Here is a 24274-nt window from a genome sequence, read left to right on the forward strand (position 1 = left end):
TTGTACCTCCTCTCCCTAAAGCACTCTGAAATGACCACTGAATGCCAGCCAGCAAACATTTATACAGCAAGGAGTAAATAATGCTGTGTTTGGAGAAATCCTAGTTCTTGGCTGGCAGCAGTGAACATCTAAAGTATGTAAGGAAAACTTGCAGGGAGGAGCATTCTGCTTCTCCTACCTGGGAAAGTAAACAACTGCCCCAAATTGACTCGGTGTTACCAAAGGAACCCATATAGGAACCTGGTGGTCTGATCCCCCATGGCACATTGTGATTGGGGCTAGAAACCTATAAAATGTATAGCTGTTCCCACAATAAACAAGTTTGTAGGCTGCTCACCACAAGCCTACTTCCACCCAACTCCCAAAGTCTGGGTCTTGACTCCGCGTCCTTACCCCATGTATGAGCCAGCCTGGCACAAGAGAAACTACATGTAGTTTCTAGCCCAATCACCCTTGAGACGTTCACTGCTGCCAGCCAAGAACTAGGATTTCTCCCAACAATGTTGACTTAATTTATCTGTGTGTGAGTCACTTTTTTTTGTCACTGTGACAAATACCTAAACTTAGAGAAGGAAAAATTTATTTTGGTTAGTGTTTTCAGAGGTTTCAGTCCATGACTGGTTGACCCACATGCTTTGGATCTGAAGTGAGGTAGAACATCATGGCAGAAGTGTGTGGTACAGGAAAACTGATCAGCTTGTGGCAACCTGGAAAGAGAGCGGGAGAGATGGAGGGAAGGAGAGAAAAAAAGAGGAGTGGGGTATATGAAGAGAAGGATCTGGGAACAAGATGTATATCCCCGAGGATATGCCCCAAGAGCCTACCCTTTTTATGCAGGCCCACCTCCTACATTTTCCACCACCTCCCAACATACCATCTAAATAAGGAATCCCTCACTGCATTAATTCACTGGTAAGGTCAGAGCTGTCATGACCCAATCACTTCCCAAAGATCCCGCCACTGAACACTGTTTCATTTGGGAATCAAACCTTTAACACATGAGCCCTTAGGGACACTTCATATCCAGACCATAAGTATGTCATAAATTTCATTTTTCCTCAGAAGCTGAAGCTGTGGGTATCTTTGGTGACATAGGAAAGGGGAAGGGAAATGACTGATTGTGTATTTTTAAAGCTTTTCCCAATGTATAGCACTCTGGAAATGCTCAGAGATAAAGAGATGTTCTCAGTACTTGTCTAAAATATAAAAAGTGTCTAAAATATAAAAAGTGACAGTGGCATTTGTCTAGACATAAGTCTTACGTTCAAGATGGTGTTTAAACTGCTTCTGGAAATTAACTTAGAATTTCAGTAAGGCTTTTATTACAAGAAAAGGTGGTAAAGCATCAAGTCTTTTCTTTTATTACTGACATTGGGGAAAGCACTTTTGGGGCCAACTCATGATTTGGATTATTTTTAAGATTGTGAAATTATGTCACATTAGTGTGATTTGTCGTGTTTGGATTGATAGAGGTTTGCTGATCATGGCATTATCAAAAGTGAATTATTTTTAGTGATATGAACCAGGAGAGAATCTTGTTCAATCTCAGTCATAAATTTTTACAAAGCAAACTTCACATTTTTTTTTTTTTTTACTTAAGGAAGTATCACTTTAGAATATCTTATATAATCTAGGTAGTTACAAAAGGAAAACAAAACAAAACAAAAAAAACACAAAAATCATCTGAAGTCCTAAAATCTAGAAATAAACTATTGGTGTATTCTAATGAATTTACTGTTTCCTTTTCTGCCTTTCTCTAATTATTTTTATCATCTTTCTTTCAAAAATGTAAACCACAAATGCACTTAAACAGTTTAAGTACTGGCACATCCTGATTCTAAGGATGTGTCTTTAGAACTCTTGTTAGAACACTTCTTCATTTCTATGAATGTATAATCATTTGCTTAACTCTCATGGAGTTAAGATGGATATTAACTCCATGAGATATTAGGGATATTTCCAAGATATTAGATATTATGGATATTAGGGATGTTTCCAAGACTTTTGTTACTATAAAAATAACTCTACTAACAATAGGTAAGTTGAGATGTGGCAAAGATATTTTAAGCCTCCTGATTCACACTGCCAAAATGTTTTCCAGAATCATCGCATCGCTTCCTAGCATCGCTTCCTACCATTGCAGCTGAGAATACCTGTCTATCACCTCACAGTTCTGATGTTATTATAATTCTAAAATCTGCTAATTTGATGTATGGAAAATCATCATTTTAATTTTCACTTTTGTGTATGAGGTTGAATGTTCATTTTAATATTTTTTTCTATTACTGTATTTTAAGGAACATGTTTATGAACCTATAAGAACTATTTTGGTGGTGGTTTATTATTTTGGCACATCTTAAACAAGTAAACGTGGTGTCTGTGTGTGTGTGGAATAGGTTCCTCCACACTGGATCCATCTAGCCTGGCCTCCCATTTAGAGGCGTTGATCATAATAGTAACTAAGTGTGGAGCCCTTGCCCTGTGGGACAGGCACTGTGCCACGCATGCCGTACCTGAAATCACACTGACTTCTCCAGGGACTTTGGGTGTAGGTACTGCTGTCATTCCCATCTCGTAGATGAGAAACTGAGGCACAGATCGTTAGGCAGTTTGCCCACAGCCACCTGGGTGTTTCCTGGTAGTCCGGGGATTTGAACTCTGCTGTTTGTTTACTGTTACCCTGTGCTGCCTCCCTACCTTGAGTTTGAGGATTTTCTTTCTATGAAGGCTAACACCCCATGTAGGTACACACTCTGAGTAGGTGTGACCGTTATTGATAAGCAGAATGTTGATCTAATTTGTCTGTATGTTCTGTGAATACATGTGACAGGGTGCCTGCTGACTGCTGGGCACTGGGCTCCGTGCTTGAGATGTGGAAGTGAGTGCCCATCGCCCCTGGCTCGTAGACCTGCATGTCAGTCATTCCAGTGGAGGGGACAGTGTGTCTTCCTGTGCCACCCCTGATCTGAACCAACTTCTCTGTTGGAGCCCATTGTAAGAGGCCTCCTGGTTATGGCCTGGGCATTCTGCCCAAGAGGGGAGCACCTGTGTTTTCCACCTGAATGAATTCTTGTGCCTTTCTTGGAATCCAGGACGTCACAGCCCCTGTGGTGTTAACAGTCACTCAGATCCCTGGCCTTTAATTTCTGTATTTCTAGTTCTCCTTAACTTTGCTGATGACTACTTATGGTCTGTACCTAACTATGGGAGATTTCTCTAAGTGACTTAACTAACTCTGCCTGTGAGTCTTTTGTTGTTCAAGTTGAAAATCAGTCCTTTGCGAGGCTGAATTTCCTGGAAGGACAGTGGGTTGTGTTCTCACTTTGAGGAGAAATTTCTTTACACCAGAGTTGTGTCTTGAGCTCCATCTCAGGATGCCATTGGTCCTGCAGAGGAAGGAGCCCGAGAAATTTAACTTCAAGAGTTAACTCAGGACTTGGTGAGCCCTAGACCACATTTTGAAGATAAAGTTCACTTACAGGAAACTGATGTTAATTACCCTTCCCTTTGGCTTTAACTCAACACTTTAGAGAATAATCTCTGTGCTTAGCAAGTATTCAGGGTTTACTAGAATTAAGCACTGAAACTTAACCCATAGCATTGCTTTCAGACACTTGTTTTTTGTTCTGAAAACTATACCAACTCACAGTTTGTCACTCCACTGATGATTAAGTTCCTGGTTGATTTCCAGGGTTTTTCATCCTCACTCTGATATCATCAATGGGCTGTTTCCATCATTTAGATGACAGATTCATGATTTGGAGTGCTTCTCACATGGTCTTCTAGTTCCTCCAGGATTATGTTCCACCTATATATGAAGAATTGAAGAACATTCTGAATTTTTTTTGAGATAGGTCTATCTATTCTTTCTTTTGTTTTCCTTGAACTTTTGCCATATATGCCTTTGCTTTGCACAGAACTGTGAGACCACGAACTTGACCATGTAAACTGAGATTAACAAAGCAATCCTAATAATGAAAGGTAAAAATTACTATTGTTCCACGACCTTTAACAATTCTTTTTCTCAAAACATTAAAAACAGATTCAATATGATCACTATGAAAATATCAGTGACATTCTTCACAGAAACAGAAAACAATCCTAACATTTTTCATGAAACCATAGAATACCCTGAATAGACTAAATGATCTTGACCAAAAAAGAACAAAGCAGGGTTTGTCATCCGCAATTTGCCTGCCTCTCGCATGTCCATCGCCTGCCTTGCCCCTATCCATCACCCAACGCTGGAGGTTCACCTCCCGATCATCCTACAACTGCCAGCGGATTGACCGCAACCTCCAGTGGAGAACCAGCTGCCTGCTGCTGCCTGGAAGTTCACTGTTACAGTACCTGCAGGTTTGATTACATGTGGCTGCCGCCATTTTGAGACAATAGCTGGGCCCTGTAGGACCCCAGGCCAGACTGACTGAGTCCCATCTCCAGGATCCCTCAGCCCAACCGATCACTCCTTGCCTCTGGGGCCCTCACATCAACTGACTGCTCCCTGCCGCCAGGACCCCCAGACCAACTGACTGTGCCCTATCACCGGGAACCCAGACCAACTGATTGCACCCGGCCTCCTGGATCCCAGAACCACACCAAACACACCCGACCTCCAGGACCACTGCTGGACCAACTGCATCCTGTCTCCAGGACCTCCAGCTGACCACGTCCACCCCTGAGCTGCAGCTCCCCATTTGCCAACATATTTGGAAGCCAGAGCAGCCATCTTGGATAATCCTGGAAGCCGTAGCTCCGATCTTCGGGTGGGGCAAATCCCATCCTGCGACGCCTGCTGGAGGCTTGAAGCTCATTGTCAGGTACCTCTCATACATCAGGCTACTGTACACTGGGAGATTTCATTAGTATCTGACTATTACACAGTAGATTTTCTTTTTTCTCCTTTTAAAAAAAAATTAAGTTTTTATTTCTTTCCGTTTCTTGCTTTCTTTTCCTTCTGTTTACCTGTTCCCTCAGAGTCGCTTTCTCCCTTATTTACATGATGTTATTGTCCCCATAGGGGCTATTTGGCCTAGGATTGCATAGTGTCTGATTTGGGTACTGCTAATATTGATCTCACCTTAAAGAAAGGGTTTTGGACACCTATAGGGCCACTATAAGCCTATAGGGGGAAATCTGCAATACCCCAGATCTGCAGTGCTAGAGGGGAAGATACATGAACAACATGAAAAAACAAGGGAAGAAAATGATCCAAACAAATCTAGATTCTATAGTAATAGAATCCAATGACACTATGTTAGAAGAAATGTCAGAAAAGGACTTCAGATTATACATGATTAAGATGATTCGTGAAGCAAAGGATGAGATAAGAGAGCAAATGCAGGCAATGAATGATAATACCAATAAGCTGAAAGAGCACCTGTAGGAAGCAAAAGATCATTTCAACAAAGAGATAGAGATTCTCAAAAAAAAAATAAATAAATAAAACCAAATGGAAATCCTTGAAATGAAGGAGACAATAAACCAAATAAAAAACTCTATGGAAAGCATTACCAACAGACTAGACCACTTGGAAGACAGAACCTCAGACAATGAGACAAAATATTTAATCTTGAAAATAAAGTCATGCAAACAGAGAAGATGGTAAGAAATCATGAACAGAATCTCCAAGAACTATGGGACATCATGAAAAGACCTAATTTAAGAATTATTGGGACTGAGGAAGGCACAGAGACACAAACCAAAGGAATGAACAACCTATTCAATGAAATAATATCAGAAAATTTCCCAAACCTGAAGAATGAAATGGAAAATCAAATACAAGAGGCTTACAGAACACCAAATGCACAGAATCACAACAGATCCACACCAAGGCACATTATAATGAAAATGCCTAACATTCAAAATAAAGATAGGATTTTGAAGGCCGCAAGAGAAAAGCATCAGATTACATATAGGGGGAGACCAATACGGATAGCAGCCGACTTCTCAACCCAGACTCTAAAAGCTAGAAGGGCCTGGACCAACATATTTCAAGCTCTGAAAGAACATGGTTGCCAACCAAGAATTCTATACTCAACAAAACTAACCTTCAGATTTGAAGATGAAATAAAATTGTTCCATGATAAACAAAAGTTAAAAGAATTTACAAATAGAAAGCCTGCACTACAGAATGTTCTCAACAAAATATTCCATGAGGAGGAAATGAAAAACAACAATGGAGGTCAGCAAAGGGAGGAACTACCTTAGAGAAAAACCACTCAAAGGAGAAACCAAACCAACTTAAAAACCAAAAATAAGGCAAATGACTGGGAATATAAATCATTTCTCAATAATAACCCTGAACATTAATGGCCTAAACTCATCAATCAAAAGACACAGACTGGCAGAATGGATTAAAAAGAAAGACCCAACAATATGCTGCCAGCAAGAGACTCATCTCATAGAAAAAGACATCCGCAGACTAAAGATAAAGGATGGGAATAAACCTACCACGCACATGGACCCAGTAAAAAAGCGGGGTTTCCATCCTTATATCAGATAAAGTGGACTTCAAGCCAAAGTTACTCAGAAGGGATAAAGAAGGACATTTCATACTGCTTAAGGGAACCATAAATCAGGAAGACATAACGATAGTAAATATTTATGCCCCAAACAATGGTGCATCCCTGTACATCAAACAAATCCTTCTCAATTTCAAGAATCACATGGACCACAACACAATAATTCTGGGCAACTTTAATGCACCGCTGTCACCACTAGATAGATCTTCCAAACAAAATCCAACCAAAGAAACCATAGAATGCAATAACACAATCAATAACCTAGACTTAATAGATATATATGGAATATTCCATCCATCAACGAGAGGATACACTTTCTTCTCAGCAGCACATGGAACCTTCTCGAAAATAGACCATGTTATGCCACAAAGCAGGCCTTAGGAAATGCAAAAAATAGAGATACTGCCTTGTGTTCTATCAGATCATAATGGACTGAGAGTAGAAATCAATGACAAAGTAAAAAAAGGAAATTACTCCAACACTTGGACACTAAATAATATGCTATTGAATGAAACATTGATAACAAAAAACATCAGGGAGGAGATTAAAAAATTCTTAGAGGTCAATGAGAATGATGATACAACATATCAAAATCTCTGGGACTATGAAAGCAGTACTAAGAGGAAAATTCATTGCATGGAGCACATTCCAGAAAAGAATGAAAAGTCAATAACTAAATGACCTAACATTACAGCTCAAAGCCCTAGAAAAAAAAGAACAGAATAACAGCAAAAGTAGTAGAAGACAGGAAATAATTAAAATCAGAGCTAAAATCAATGAAATTGAAACAAAAGAAACTATTCAAAAAATTGACATAACAAAAAGTTGGTTCTTTGAGAAAGTAAACAAAATAGATAAACCCTTAGCCACACTAACAAAGAGAAGGAGAGAGACGACTCAAATTACTAAAATACATGAAGCAAAAGGAAATATCACAACAGACACCACTGAGATACAGAACATAATGACAAGCTACTTTGAAAATCGTTATTCCAACAAAATAGAAAGTACCAAAGATATTGACAAATTTCTAGAGACATATGCTCCTCCCAAACTGAACCAGGAGGACATACACGATTTAAACAGATCAAAACCAAGCAATGAAATAGAAGAAGCCATTAAAAATCTACCATCCAAGAAAAGCCCAGGACCAGATGGATTCTCAGCCGAATTCTACAAGACCTTCAAAGAAGAACTCATTCCAATACTTCTCAAAGTATTCCAGGAAATAGAAAAGGAGGGTACCCTACCGAACTCATTCCATGAAGCTAATATCACACTCATACCCAAACCAGGAAACGACACATCAAGGAAAGAAAAGTTTAGACCAATGTCCTTGATGAATATAGATGCAAAGATCCTTAACAAAATATTGGCAAACCATATCCAAAAACATATTAAGAAAATTGTGCACCACGATCAAGTGGGGTTCATTCCTGGAATGCAAGGATGGTTTAACATCTGTAAATCAATAAACGTAATCCATCATGTCAGTAGACTTAAGGATAAGAATCATGTGGTTATTTCAATTGACACAGAAAGGGCATTTGACAATATACAACACCCCTTCATGCTAAAAACACTAGAAAAAATAGGGATAGTAGGAACATACCTGAACATTGTAAAGGCTATTTATGCTAAGCCCACAGCCAACATCATTCTTGATGGAGAAAAACTGAAGCCATTCCCTTTAAAAATGGGAAGAAGACAGGGATGTCCTCTTTCACCACTTCTATTCAACATTGTCCTCGAAACTCTAGCCAGAGCAATTAGGCAGACTAAAGAAATTAAAGGGATACGAATAGGCAAAGAGGAACTTAAGCTGTCACTATTTGCTGATGACATGATTCTATATTTAGAGGAGCTAAAAAACTCCTCCAGAAAACTTCTAGACCTCATCAATGAATTCAGCAAAATAGCAGGCTATAAAATCAATACGCATAAATCTACAACATTTTTATACGCAAGCGATGAAATACCTGAAAGGGAAATGAGGAAAACAATTCCATTTGCAATAGCCTCAAAAACAATAAAATACTTGGGTATCAATCTAACCAAAGAGGTAAAAGATCTCTACAATGAAAACTACAAAACACTGAAGAAAGAAATTAAAGAAGACCTTAGAAGATGGAAAGATCTCCCATGTTCTTGGATAGGCAGAATTAATATTGTCAAAATGGCCATACTACCAAAAGTGCTATACAGATTCAATGCAATTCCAATTAAAATCCCAATGACGTACCTCACAGAAATAGAGCAAGCAATCATGAAATTCATCTGGAAGAATAAGAAACCCAGAATAGCTAAAGCAATCCTTAGCAGGAAGAATGAAACAGGGGGTATCGTGATACCAGAACTTCAACTCTACTACAAAGCAATAGTAACAAAAACAGCATGGTATTGCTACCAAAACAGACAGGTAGATCAATGGTACAGAATAGAGGACATGGACACAAACCCAAATAAATACAATTTTCTCATACTAGACAAAGGGGCCAAAATATGCAATGGAGAAAAGATAGCCTCTTCAACAAATGGTGCTGGGAAAACTGGAAATCCCTATGCAACAGAAGGAAACTAAACCCGTATCTCTCACCATGCACAAAACTCAACTCACAATGGATCAAGAACCTTGAAATCAGACTAGAGCCCCTGCATCTTATAGAAGAAAAAGTAGGTCCAAATCTTCATCTTGTTGGCTTAGGATCAAACTTCCTTAACAGGACTCCCATAGCACAAGAAATAAAAGCAAGATTCAATAACTGGGATAGATTCAAACTAAATAGCTTTCTCTCAGCAAAGGAAACTATCAGCAATGCAAAGAGAGAGCCTACAGAGTGGGAGAATATCTTTGCCTCTCATACTTCAGATAGAGCACTAATTTCCAGAATATATAAAGAACTCAAAAAATTCTACACTAAGAATACAAATAACCCAATCAACAAATGGGCTAAGGAAATGAACAGACAATTCACAGAAGAAGATGTACAAGCAATCAGCAGATATATGAAAAAATGTTCAATGTCTTTAGTAATAAGAGAAATGCAAATCAAAACTACACTAAGATTCCATCTAACCTCAATTAGAAAGGCGATTATAAAGAACACAAGCAACAATAGGTGTTGGAGAGGATGTGGGGAAAAAGGTACACTCATACATTGCTGGTGGGGTTGCAAATTAGTGCAGCCACTCTGGAAAGCAGTGTGGAGATTCCTTAGAAAATTTGGAATGGACTTACCATTTGACCCAGCTATCCCACTCCTCGGCCTATATCCAAAGGACTTAAAATCAGCATACTACAGAGATACAGCCACATCAATGTTCATAGCGGCTCAATTCACAATAGCCAGACTATGGGAGCAACCTAGATGCCCTTCAATTGATGAATGGATAAAGAAACTGTGGTATATGTGTACAATGGAATATTAGTCAGCTATAAAGAATAATAAAAATATGGCATTTGCAGGCAAATGGATGAAATTGGGGAATATCATGTTAAGTGAGATAAGCCAATCTCAAAAATCCAAACAGGAATGATCTCACTGATAAGCGGATGATGACACTTAATGGGGGGTGGGAGTGGGACAAGAATGGAGGATGGAGGGACTGTATAGAGGGAAAAGAGAGGTGGGAGGGGTGGGGGGGAAGGAAAAAAATAATGGAATGAATGAAACATCATTACTCTATGTAAATTTATGAATATGCAAATGGTATGCTGTTACTCCATGTACAAACAGAAACAGTATGTATTCCCTTTGTTTACAATAAAAATAAATTTAAAAAAAAGAACAAAGCAGGAGACATCATACTTCCTGACTTTAAAATATACTATAGTAATCAAACAGCATGGTATTGGGAAAACAAATCAAAAAACAAAAAAAACTAGACATATAGATCAATAGGACAGGAGTCCAGAAGTACACCCACACATTTATAGCTAGTGATCTCTAATAAAGGAGCTAATAGCATGCACTGAGGATAATTCAGTGTCTCTAATAAATTACTATGGATAAACTGGATAGCCATGTACAAAAGAAAGAAACTAGTCCTCTATCTCTGACCATTTATAAAAACCAATTCAAAATGAATCAGACTTAAATTTAAAACCCACTAGGAAAAAGCATAGGGAAAACAAATCAGGATATTGAAGTGGCAAGGATTTTTTGGATAAGACTACAAAGCTCTGACAACAAAGGCAAAAAATAGACAAATAGGGGTTACATCAAACTACGAAAATTTGCACATTAAAGGAGGGAGTGAAAATATTTAAGGAATTCAAACAACTTAACAGCAGAAAGACAACCCAACTTAAAAATGGGCACATAACCTGAACACCCATTTCTCAAAAAGGAAAATCAAGCAGGTATATGAAGAGCCAACAGGTATATGAAAATAAAAAGTTCAGCATCAAGAATTATCATGGTAATTCATCAAATCAAAACCATAATGAGATATCATCTCTATCTAGTGAGGAATTGCTATTATAACAAAAACAAAAAGTAACAACAAATGCACAAAGGGGAATTCTTTACATACACTGTTGGTGAGAACCTAAATTCATATGACCATTATGGAAAATAGTATGGAAAACAGCATGCATTTTCCTCAAAAAACTAAAAATGATCCAGCAATCCCACTGCTGTGTATGTTTCCAAAGGAATTGAAAGCAGTATGTGTCTTTCACTTGAGTTTTTATAACAGCACTGATCAGAATAGTCAAGATGTTGAATCAACCTAGCAGTCCACTGATGGATGAATGGATGGGATGAACAAAATGTGGCACTTATATACATAATTGAATATTATTCAGCCATAATAAAGAATGTAATTTTGTCATTTGCAGCACCATGAATTTCATTTAGGTTAACTGAAATAAGTCAAGCTGAGAAAGCCAAATATCACATTTTCACTTACATGTGGAAACTAGGAAGTGGATCTGATAGAAATAGAGATAGAATAGAATAGTAGTTACAGAAGGTAGGGAGATTGGGGGAGAGGGAGAAACAAGGAAGATTTGGTCAGTGTGTACCAAGTTACAACTATAAGGATGTGTAATATATTATATATTTCAAAAGAAATAGCTGAGAAGAAAGGTGTTTGAATGTTTTCACTACAAAACAATGATTAAAAGTTTAAGAGGATAGATGTTTACCCAGATTTGAACTTTACACAAGGTGTACATGTATCAGGACATCACATGGCACTCCATAAATAGGTACAATTATGTGTTAAATAAGTAATTTAGAAGTTAAGAAAAATAAGGACCTTGAGGTAGCATTTGTTTACCACTTTTGTTCACCATCACCACTTAAAATAGTTATTGTCCCATTGATTGACAGTGCTTAATAAATTACTGTTGAATAATCTTGTACTTGTTCCTTATTTTGAACTTTCACTTGGTACACTATAGGAACACAGTAAATACAAATGAATGAACCAATCTAACATTTCTGAGAAGCAGCCTGCTAGATTTGATTATGTAAGAGAAGATATAAAAGGAAAAATTTTTTGGAACTTCTAATTTGTTGACATTTGGTATTAACTGTATCAGGCAGCACTAAGGTTATAAGGGGTTTTCTCCCCACTTATTAAAAGGCAGGAAAAGATCACCAATAAAAGACCCTCAAGATTATTGGGTTCTATGACATTCTATATCAAATTCTTTTCCCTTCAGTCACGCTGAGAAACTGGCAACTAGGCTAGCAGCAAGATACCTTCCCCACACTTGCTGTGGGACCTGCTGAAATGTGGCCATTCCAAACAAAGAAAAGGAGCCAAAGGAAACTCTTCATTAAGGGTCACTAAAGAAGTATGGAGATACCCTTTTATTGTCTGTGGTTACTTAAGTAACCTGCAGTAATATATTTGTTGGAAATGATGATTAAGGAAAAGTGTAAGGTAGCTTTGAAAATAAGAAGTAGTTGAACCAATTAACAGGAACTAAAGCTATCTATAATGTACAATGCACTTATGCTTACAGGGAAAAGGCCATTTTATGGTAGAACACTGCCAATAGTGCTATTTTGTGATTTGATTTTTGTTGCTAATGTTGGCATTATTTTTCTTCTACAGCAGCTCTTCTAAGCCTAAAGGGGTTGAATTTTATATAAGGTTTAAACTTATATAAAAAAAATCCAGTTTTTTGTTAAGAATGACATATACACCAGACTTTTTGCATGAAATTATACTGTATTCTAAAGTCTTCTTGTTTGATCTTAATCTCTTTTATGTGTGAAATTAAACCTGGAAGAATGTTATGCATGTTTGATTGATTGCAAGGGACATTTGAAATAGCTTCAATTTTATAACCCTTTGCAAAACTATCAAACTATATTTATATAACAATATACGCAAGACTAAAATGGAAAGCATGGCATATCTGGAGAAAATTGCTTTCTTTGTACCTGTGCCTTTTGTGTCCTGTGAACTTAATTTCATTCCACCTGATATTTGAGCTTAGAAGACAGGGGAGCTGTGAGAACTGAGCCTGATAAGGAGGCAGGGTTGTCACTGAGTAGTAAGTCACCTACCTTCTAGGATTGAGCAGAAGTAACAGGTCAAATAAAAACTTGGGGAACTTGCCACATGATGCTTTCTAAAGATTACTGTGCTTTTTCTTTTCTGATTCACATGGGTTTCTGTTACAAAGTTTCACAAATGATTGTTGTTAAGCCTCTGTCTCCCCCTAAAGGGATTAGAGTTGGGGTTATAATCTACAGTATGGGTAGGTAGAAATTCAAATCATCTTCAGTGGCCTGCAGTAAACCTTAAACATAGATTTTATTCTGGTCATTCAGGGGTTAATTTGTTGGTTTTTGTTTGTTTGTTTGTTTGTTTTTGTTTTGTTTTGTTTTGTTTTACTACTGATTTAACTTGTAAATTATTTTAGTAGAGAAAAGGTAAATGCTGAACATAACAGTTAATTTTTTTCCACTTCACAAAAGTCACCAGTTGATTACTGGCATGGAGAATATCTCTATGTGGATGATACATGGCAGAATTTCAATCACATATCCGGTTCCTCTCTACCACTCAGTCTGAATTTGCTCATCAGGGGACATTGACAATGTCTAAAGACATTTTGATTAACATAACTGAGGGACTATTACTAGCATCTCATAGAGTCCAGAGATTCTGCATAACATTCTATAATGCACAAAGCATCCCCCACACAAAGACTTATCTAACCCCCAAAGTAAATAATGCCTCAGTTCAGAAAGCGTGATGTATGTAACTTCATTCTTTAAAGTGCAGGCAATAAAGTGTCACCTGTGTATTAAGCATCCACCAATACATTGCCATTACCCTATTTCTCCATTGGTTTTTGAAAAGATGTGAGGTGACTTGATGATATGAAGGAGTTACTGCTCAGAGGTTCTTCAATTACAGTGAAGTATCAGATTGTCTCTGCACCTTACAGAGGTTTTACAGAAATAGCTTCCCTTGGGATTGAATTAGCAAATTCTGTTTTGTTTTTTAGCACTTCAACCTACATTCGATGTTATGCTAAGGAAAATTGTGATTTTATCTACTGTTGGACTACTGATCACTGTATTAGTTGTTGTTGGAACCATATTCTTCGTCCCAGGTAAGATGCACAGTTGCTATGAGGACATGAAGGGTTGATGTAAGGAGAATTTGCCAGGGGTAGAGTATGTTTCCTGGGGCTGTTGTAGCAGATTATGGCAAACAGGTTGGCTTCCAACAACAAGTTCTTTCACCACCTCGGAGGCCATAAGTCTGGTCCTCAGTCATGGTGTCACTGGGCCCACATTCCCTTCCCAGACTCTAGGGAGGGTCTGTTTCCTGCCTCTTCTAGCTTCAGCGTTTGCTAGCAGTGCTTGGCATTCCATAGCCTGTGTCTTCCTCCACGGTCGCAGTGCCTCCTCCTCTCCTCTGTCTTCTGCTCTGTGTGTCTGTGCAAACCTCCCTCTGCCCCTCTCCTCTCTCTCAAGGACACTTCTCATTGAAATTCAGGCCCACCTGTATAATCCAAGATAAGTTCCTTCAGGATCCTTAACTTTGGCCATATAATGTCACTCGCTCTTTTGCCACATAAGGGGATTTTCACAGGTTCTAGGAACTGGGAAGTGGAAACAGCATTCAGCTCACCATGGAGACAAGTCTCATGTTGACCAAGATGTGGAAGTGGGAAAAAATGTGGGAACCATGTCTGTCTGTAGTGACAGTTGCATCTGGGGGATGAGAGTGAGAACAGGAAGGAAGGGCAGGGAGCACATGGAAGAAAAGCAAAGACAGACTGGGACTCAGAGTGGTGGGCTGTAGCACACCCTGTGGTTTCTTCTAGAGGTGGTAGAGTAGGAATTAAGTTTAAAACACAAACTCAGCACCTATATTTACATACAGAGGTACTGAGGATATGGGGAGAAGAAGGTAAGTTCAGAAGACAGCCTGAAAGGCAGTTGATTTGACTTTGGGACAAATGGACTACAACAAAGGAAGGGAATTGTAAGAGATGATACAGAGTGTCCCATTTGGAATTGTATAAGGTAGAGTCAATTCACTTAGATTTAAATTTTCAAATTTAGATTCTTAAGTTTGGTCTCAAATGATTGGAAGGGATCACTCATTTTGAGTGAACAAATTTTTTTTTTTAAATCTTACATAGTTTTTAGAGTAGTATTGAGAGTAATACATTTAATAAATTAAGTACTTTAACTTACCAAACAGTAGGAAGTATATAGGACAATATTTTAAATATTTTTATTTCTTCACAGGTGAATATTCACAAATAAAAGCTTATGGACTTTATTTCCTTGTAAGTCCTTTAGGGATGTTAATACTTCTTCAGTACTATAAGTTTATACCAGGTGAGTATTTGATATTTAGCATGATTTTTCTCATCTTTAAATTTAAGAAAGATCAATTTTAATAAAAATACACTTGTATATTTTTTACAAACTCAATAAACATTGGTTTATTAAAACATTCTTAGTGAGATTTTTCTATACAGATCAATTTTAAGGTTATCTTAAGTCCTCAAAGCATTAAATAATTTTGTAAAAAGTGGTTTTGATATGTACTGGTTGTCTTACATGACCAGAAGTCATGGACTTTGGACCAGAAGTCTTTTAGATTTCAGAGATTTTCAGATTTTTGAATACTTGAATACAGTGACTTATTGAACATCCTTAATTAGAAAATCCAAAATCAATTATGCTCCAAAATCTGAAACTGAGCATCAGATTTCAGATTTTCAGATTAGGACACTCAATCTGTATTTGATGCCAGTTAATATAATTTTAAATTATACTACTTAATAATATTTTTAAGGATTATCTTCACATTCTAATTCCAGTTTTTATAGTAGTAAGTAGATGTTCAATATACTTTTTCTTTGCTAATTCTGTACATTAAAAACTGGTTTTACAAGAGGATTATAAATCATGAATAGTGAAAACATTGTTTTTATTTAATGCCAAACCTTGATACTGTAGTCTTAGAAGATGATATGGATACCCTAACAATAATCAGCAAAATTCTCTCTGCATTTTAAGAGTAAATCACTAGCATATGTTCGTTATAATTGTTCAAGAGTCACATTTAATGTTGGTTCATAGATCTCTCTGGCTTGCTGCATGTTGCAGAATTATCAATGCATTATAAAACCAGAGAACTTCTAGATGCACAAGGTAAAGATAATGATAGCACATTTGCATATTTGGCCTCTCTACCAGAGAAATTTTGTGTGCATTGTGGAGAAGCCACTAATAGCCATTCATGAAGTAAAGCCCCAAAGTGTGACCAAAGCAGCATTGTTCTAAGATTTTGAGTAAAAAAACAGATGACTGGTGAATGTGTGAATCTGAGACTAACACAGTGTGGAAGGATTAGTCCCTGGAAACGCGTTTACCACCTAACAAAGAACTATAGTCAGTCTTCGGCCATAGGATCTTACCAAATACAAGTAGGAATACTTGCTTTATCAATTCTGTCAACATGCTTCTGTTATGTCCTTTTCCTTCCCTCAGTGACTGGGAAGACCCCCTATGTCATTGCCATATTAACAATCATGCAGTTCCTGGGCTTTATAGTTGCTATGATTGGAGTATCTCTTTGTGTTTCTGGTAAGAATCACGTTCCTCTGTAGTATTGATTTGGATTTCTATTGGACAAAGCTCTTTCTTTCTTCTTCTTTTAAAAAGTATATAGGTGCCCATCAACATATAAATTGATAAAGAAAATGTGGTGCATATACACAATGGAGTTTTATTTAGCCATAAAAACAAATGAAACAATGGAATTTGCTGGTAAATGGATGGAACTGGAGAACATAAGGCTAAGTTAAATCAGCCAGATGCAGAAAGACAAAGGTTTAATGTTTTCTCCCATATGTAGAAGCTAGAGAAAAATAAGGGGAATGAGGGATGAGCCAGTGTCCCATGAAAATAAAAGGGAGATCAGTGGAGTAGAAGGAGGAGAGATAAGGGGAGGGAGGAGAGATAGGAAAGGAGGAACTGCAGAATAAAGTTGACCAAATTATGCTGTGTACATATATGAATGTACAATAGTGAATTTCACCTTTATGTGCACACATACACACACCAATTTTTAAAAACCTATAAATAAAAAGACCCGTAGAGTGAGGAAACAGAATAAGAGAAGGGAGGAGGGAAGAGAAAGGGAAAGAGGAAGTGCCAGGGACTGAAGTGGAGCAAATGATATTCCATGCATGTCTGATTATGTAAAAATGAAACAAGATATTATGTATAACTACAATGCACTGGTAAAAAAAATTCTAGTATATAGAATTGAATTTTTAGGGTAGTTTTAGGTTTCCAGCAAAATAGTGGAAAGTACTGAGATCTTACTCCCATCCCTTCCATGTACCCCACACAACCACAACTTCCCTCAGCATCCCACCAGAGTGGGACACTTGTGAACAATTACTATTACTATTACAGTTACTATTTGTGAACAAATGTTGATGCATCACTATCACCAGAAGTTAATAGCTTATGTTGCAGTTAACTCTTGATGTTGTGCATTCTGTGGCAATGACAATTGCATAATAACCTGTATCTCCAATTATAGTATCATAGAAAATAGTTTCACTGCCCTAAAAATCCCTTGTGCTCCTGCTATTTATTCCTCCCTATCCCCATATCCCCAGCAACCTTGATGTTTTTATTATCTCCACAGTTTTGCATTTTCTGAAATGTATTATGGAAGAGTATGAAGCATTTTTATATGGGCTTCTTTCACTTAGAAATAAACATTTTAAGTTTCCTCCATGTATTTTCATGACTTCATAGTTTATTTCAAGAATATCCCATTGTGTGACTGTACCACAGTTTGTTTATGCTTTCATCTATTGAGAGACATCTTGGTTGCTTTCAGTTTTTTGTAACTACAAATAAAGCCTTTGCAAAAAATCCATGTGCATGTTTTTCTGTGGACATAGTTTTCAATTCCATTTGGGTAAATACCAAGAAGTGCAATTTCTAGATTGTATGTTAACAGTATGTTTAGTGTTGTAATAAATAGCCAAACTCTCTATATCAAAATGGCTGCACCATTTCTCATTGCCAACACCAATGAATGACAGTTCTTGATGTTGTGAGATCTTTTTTATTAACTCTTATTTTTCCCGGTTGAAGAATGCTTTCTGTAATGTTAGGAGAATATTTTCTGTATTTGACTCATGGGCTAAATTTTCTGGCAGCCCAACTACTAAGCCATCATCTGTAGAAGAATTTTTTTAAAAATAAAGACTCCAACTGATTGGAGTCTTAGACTTTATACAGAATTTCTCACTAGTATTAATATGATAAGCTATATGTTATGCAAATGAGGACTTTTACTTTTTGGAGTTACTTCACTGCCTGATGAACATATATAGATGGGTTTTATTTCTTGATCATTAAAACAAGAATTACTTCTCTTAAAACTAGGCATTATTACCATTGTTGTTTATTCTTTTAAATGATCCAAGTAATTCATATGCATTTCTAATATAAGCTTTCATTTGTTTTTGCAGCATGTATACCAGCGCATGGCTCTTATGTGATTTCAGGTTTGGCTATCATGAATGTAGCAGAATTTCTTGGACTAATTTATATGTTATATATGGGCAAGTCAATTTTATTTTTGTTAGCCTATGCCAAGAAGTTTAGATAGATAACTTGGAAAAAGGTTATAGTTTGGTTCTTCCAGTTTAGGGTCAAATAAATGTACTGATAACTCCAAGAATGAGAAAACACATTTGAAATTAGGGTAATTAAGAAGGTAGAAAGCATATGAATTTTTTTTTTTTTTTCAGTGCTGGGAATTGAACCCAGGGCCTTGTGCTTGCAAGGCAAGCACTCTACCAGCTGAGCTATATCCCCAGCCCTAAAGCATATGAATTAATGGAAAGTTTGGAAGATAAACTTAATATAAAAGAAAATGTTTTCTGGAATAGAGGTGTAATTCAGTAGTAGAGCACTTGCCTAACATTTGTGAAGCCCTGAGTTAGATTCCTAATGTCTCAAACACAAAAGAAAACAATGTTATGTATTGTAATATGTAGATTGTTTATGTTAAATAAAAGGAAAGGTATTTGAAGAATCCTTTTCATTGATACAAAAGGATTGGTATTATTCCATTGCTTTAATGATAGACCTCCTTTGCAGAAACCATGTTTTTGTCACTTGCTATTTTTTCTTTTTGTACATAGTTGTAGACATTAATGCCACTAGGGAGGCAGGAATTGAATTTCCAGATCTGTCATTTTTGTTCATTTAAGGAGTAGTGACCTCCAGTGCATAATTTTAAAACAATCACAACCAATAGAATAAAAAACTGAGTTTTAAAATTAAACTTTTTACTACTTTTAAAATCAATTCTTAATAAGTTTGGCATTAGCTTTTTTACTTCTAACCTACATATTTAATCTGCCAATTTTTAAACAGGTCCTTCATAATTTCTTGTTTTAGATAGATAGAGATCTACATGCTTTTAATAGTGCCTACAACTAGTGTGTTGCCTTACCTGAGAAAAATGTTCCCTACAATGTAATTTGCTTGTCTCCTTTTAAGAAAAAAATCTTTTTTATTTATGAAGTAAAACAGAGTCTACCAATAAAATAATCAAAAGTTACAAATTAATGGAGTAAAAAATTAGTGCTTCTCCTTTGCTTTAGATGGATTTTATAGTATGTTTCTAAAAATTAATACAAAATTCAAATTGCTCCAGTCCACAAATTTCCAATATGACTTGCATAATGCTTTCAAAGAAATTTTACCATTATTTCTGAACTTCATTTCTTTGGTGACTGACAATTGAGTTTAGCTTTGCTATATATTCTCCATACCACACCTTTTGAAATGTATTTTTATTTTTGGCTGGTGTGGTAATTGTTCATATTTATTAGGTGAAGTGTGAAATTTTAATAAATGAATACAACGTTTAATGATTAGACCAAGATAACTGACATAGCTATCACTTCAGACATTTATCATATCTTAGGGTTGGAAACATTTCTTTGTGCTGTCCTAATATGCTACAGAACATTATTCCTTCTACCCGACTGCATGTCTGCCCCTGGTAGCTATCATCTCCTATCCCTGTGCACTTCCCAAGATCTGGCAACCACTATTCTGTTCTCTACTTCTATGAAATCCACTTTTTAGCTTCCACATACAAATAAGAACATGCCATATTTGTCCTTCTGTGCCTGATTTATTTCACTTAATAAAATGTTCTCCAGTTCCACCTATGTTGCTGCAAATGACAAATTTTCATAGTTTATTATGGCTGAATGACATTCCAGTGTGTGTGTGTGTGTGATATTTATCTTTCTATCCATTGATGGACACCCAGGTTGATTTCACATCTTAGCTATGGTAAAGTGCTGCGATAAACATTTCAATGTTTACATACCCAGCAGTGAAATTGCTGGATCATATGGTAGCTCTATCTTTAATTTTATAAGGAAGCTACATACTCTTTTCCATAAATGCTATAACAATAAACATTGCCACCAACAATTTTCTCTTATTAGGAATCCTTAACAGCATTTGCTATTTTTTGTCTTTTTGATAATAGACACGATTGCTTTTCATGAAAAATCGAAGGGTGAAAACGTGCCTGAACACGTGCCTGAAAACATACCCGAAAACATGCCCGAAGACACACCTGTTAACGTGCCTGAAAACAGGCCTGATAAGAGCCCCAGGGAAGGGGGCAGTATTGTATTGGAGGAGAAAGAAAACTATTGATCAAGTGGGCAGCAAACCAGTGTTTCTATGGGCTACTGCCAGTTTTCTGTTACATCGAATCAAAATTGAAAAAACTCAAGCACACAGCCTCATGGATTTTTTTCTAATAATTAGATGGTAGGTATTCTTGATGATGTGGTCTGATAATAAATATACTGTTGAGCTAGAACAAATCTTCTAGATTGTCCTGATAAAAATCACTGGAAAGAATCCATTACTAATTTTCTTCATAATGTCTCTACTGGAATTTTTAGATTCATTCTTTTACTCTTCTACAGTCACATTAGTAATTTGATTGGTCATGAATGAGAAACTTGTCATCAGAAGCTTTAATGAAGATATAGTTCTCCCATGCTTATTTGGGAGTGGGGCAAAGTCATAATTCACTGGAAAAATCAAGATAACTTCACTGTTCACTATTACTATAAAAGCAATGACCATTTGGAAAAACAAGATCCAAAATGTGCAAATAGGACATGCTTCTCCCATAGCAAGATTCACAATGGAACGCCTCTTTTTCAGATTATATTTTCTTTCTGGACGAAGGAATTTATATCTATGTGGGAACAGCTGGAAAGATGACCAAGTATAGTAAAGATCAGAAATAGGTGTGTATAAAATGTTTCATAAAGCATAACAATACTATCAATGATACTCTGAAATGTCTTTTTCTTAATTTACTATGGGTTCCTTCAACTTTGTTATTTTAATGCGTAGTATCTCATCGTAATAAATATAATTGATACAGCTATTCCTATTGGTGGATATTTAGGCATTTTGAATATTTTACATTAAAATGACATGTAACACTGAGACATTATTTGAAAGAAAACTATCAGGAGATTTTAATATATGTAAAGTATTTTCCCTGAATCTTACCAGCACACAGTATTATCAATCTTAAAATTTTTGCCAATAGTGTAACTGAAAAAATAGTGAATGGTTGATTTCAATTGCATTTTTGTATACTACAAATGATGTTGGTTTTTATGTTGCAAGCTTTCCTCCTCTCCATATTAACTGTATATATATTAATTGATTAGATATTCAATCTGTTTATTAGGTATCTCCAGGTATAACTATAATATACAATTAAAACAGTTAATATACTTATTGCATTTGATATATTGCTGATTCTCAAAGTTACTTTGACTCAAATAGGCATTCCATTAAAATTTAAGAAATTTAAGCACAGGACTTTTTGGCTTATTTCTAATACAGACTATCAAGGATTCTTGATGATGAGGCATATTGATGATTAGCCTGCTAGTAATTAACACAGTATTCCACATATATTATACATATATATGTAATATAGTTAATATAGTATATAGTACAATAATATATAGTCATACACACACATATTTTAGGTATTTTCCAATAGATTGTTTAATTTGTCAATTGTTCCTTTTTTCTTTACTTTACAACTTGACTCAGAAATCTAAGAATTCTGAGTAAACAGAGTCAAATAGGCTGAGTCAGTATCTCAAGACTTGGAGTTCTGCATGAACTCTAGTTTATGGACTTCGATGCCCACATTTTGCTTGCTCAGTGAGACAAATCTGTGCCAGCTAAGATCCTAGAAAATAGAGATAGTCATTTGCTGTGTACCGATGCATGCTCTTTTTCATTCTTTCTGGATAAGGACACTGTATCTTAAGGTTCTACAGAATTTTGATTTGTTTTGGTTTTCCTTGCAGTAACTGCCAAGTTCTGCTCATAAAAACTAGCTTTCCATTTCAAGGGTATTAAAGTGTATTCTACACAGATGGTCTATGGTGAGAGTTCTTCATGTGCCCTTCTTTCTCCTGCAGAACTTCCCTCACACCTGTGATGAAGTCTGATAAGAGCACATGAACAGCTTCCTGGTATGGAGTGTGTTAAATGTTTATCCCTATTCATATATCACATGGAAAATAGACTATGCACTTGTCTCTGAAGAAATCGGGTATTTGGGTCCTTTCTAAATTTTCAGTTCACTCAATATCACAGGATCAAATTCATCTTATGAGTGTGCTATTGAAAATTCACTGCTGAAGCAAACATGAACAGGGCAATGGACACTGGAAGGTAGGTTCTATGAAACTTTCTGTGTGGAAATTCTGTGTCACTGGTGGGGAGGTACTAGGAATTGATTTTACAAGAAAAGACAAGAAAGAAAATTTGTTGATGGCAGTGCTAATTCTTACTTGCTTACACTCTGAGCATTAATTCCTCCTTAATTAAAGGCAGTTAATTGCTAGGTGTTTGTGAGTTGAATGAAAACATCTGTGAAATGGACTGTAGCAAATATAACCACAAATATTACTGCATTTGTCAATGGTTCACCCTCCAGATAGGATTTTCCACCTGCTTTGCACTTTGATGTGAAAGGTCAGAGAAGGAAGAAATACTTGTCTCTCTGCAAGTCACAGCTTCCAGTCCTTCCCAAAATACCAACTAAGCAAACAAATAAGCAAAAAACTATTATCACTTGTAGTTTTGTCTCTTTACCAAGTATTAGTCCATTAAACTTTATTGAACACCTCAATCACAACATGATCAATTTTTAACACTTCTTCTTACTTATTTGAACAAACAAACTTATCATTCTTTATATAGCATACTATTTAAGTAAATTAATTTGATTCTTCTATATCCAATTGTAAGGAAATTATTATTTTATGTCTTATTAGTAACAAAGTGAAAATTTTCTGTAAATCTCCCTTGTGTGGGAAAGGCTGAGATTAGCTATCCTCTTCTGTCTTTTCTCCCCCAGGGTTTCATATTCTTAAAATGCTTACCAGCAACATTCTGAAATTGTGAGTGATTTACTACCTTTACATGATTCCAATGTTAAAGACATTTGCAACTAATGTTCATTCAACATAAACTAAAATGGAAACAGTACAGTTTTGAAAATGTTACAATTAAATTGAAAATATTTTTTGAAAAATCATCATTTCTCATCTTTATTAAAAATTAAGTACACTAAGCACCAACAGTCCCTTAGTACTGTTTGTCTTAAGCATCTGTTATGGAGTAAGATTTATCACTCTTAAATATGAATCTAAGAACAAGAATTCATGAATCTCTAGATCTGCAGCATCTAGTACCAACATGTTAAAAATAAGACTAAACTGGGACTGTATTGTCCAAAGTGAGTGATTAATTCTATTCACTGTGTTGAGGCAAGAACGAGTTGTTACAGAATAAGTGCTCAAGGAAATTGCATAAGAGCAGAATTTTAAAGACCTAATAGGAAATTCCAGGAGAACATAGGTACTCCAGAAGAAAAGCAAAGGAGTCAGTCCTCTGTATTCAGGGGTTCCATATCTGTAGATTCAACCAACTACAGATCAAAACTATTCATAAGTGGGCTGGGGTTGTTGCTCGGTGGTAGACCACTTGCCTAGCATGTGGGAGGCACTGGGTTTGATCCTCAGCACCACAAATAAATAAAATAAAGGAACTGTGTACATCTACAACTAAGAAATAATTTAAAAACTATTCATAAAAAATTGCATCTGTACTAAACATATCCAGACT

General features: G+C 36.3%; 1 protein-coding gene across 1 annotated transcript in view; it reads left to right on the forward strand.

The window, feature by feature from the left end:
- The window catches only part of LOC306670828 (leukocyte surface antigen CD47-like), a 65566-nt gene extending 42291 nt beyond the window's left edge, over positions 1–23275 (forward strand). The window contains exons 4-9 of the mRNA XM_079155823.1: positions 14005–14112; positions 15263–15355; positions 16517–16612; positions 20574–20863; positions 21269–21354; positions 22561–23275. Of these exons, the coding sequence (XP_079011949.1) occupies positions 14005–14112; positions 15263–15355; positions 16517–16612; positions 20574–20746 (470 nt within the window). The 3' untranslated portion in view covers positions 20747–20863; positions 21269–21354; positions 22561–23275. The remainder of the gene's footprint in view (positions 1–14004; positions 14113–15262; positions 15356–16516; positions 16613–20573; positions 20864–21268; positions 21355–22560) is intronic.
- Positions 23276–24274: the final 999 nt, after the last annotated feature.

Source organism: Sciurus vulgaris (genome assembly GCF_902686455.1).
Source record: "Sciurus vulgaris genome assembly, chromosome: 10".
NCBI lineage: Eukaryota > Metazoa > Chordata > Mammalia > Rodentia > Sciuridae > Sciurus > Sciurus vulgaris.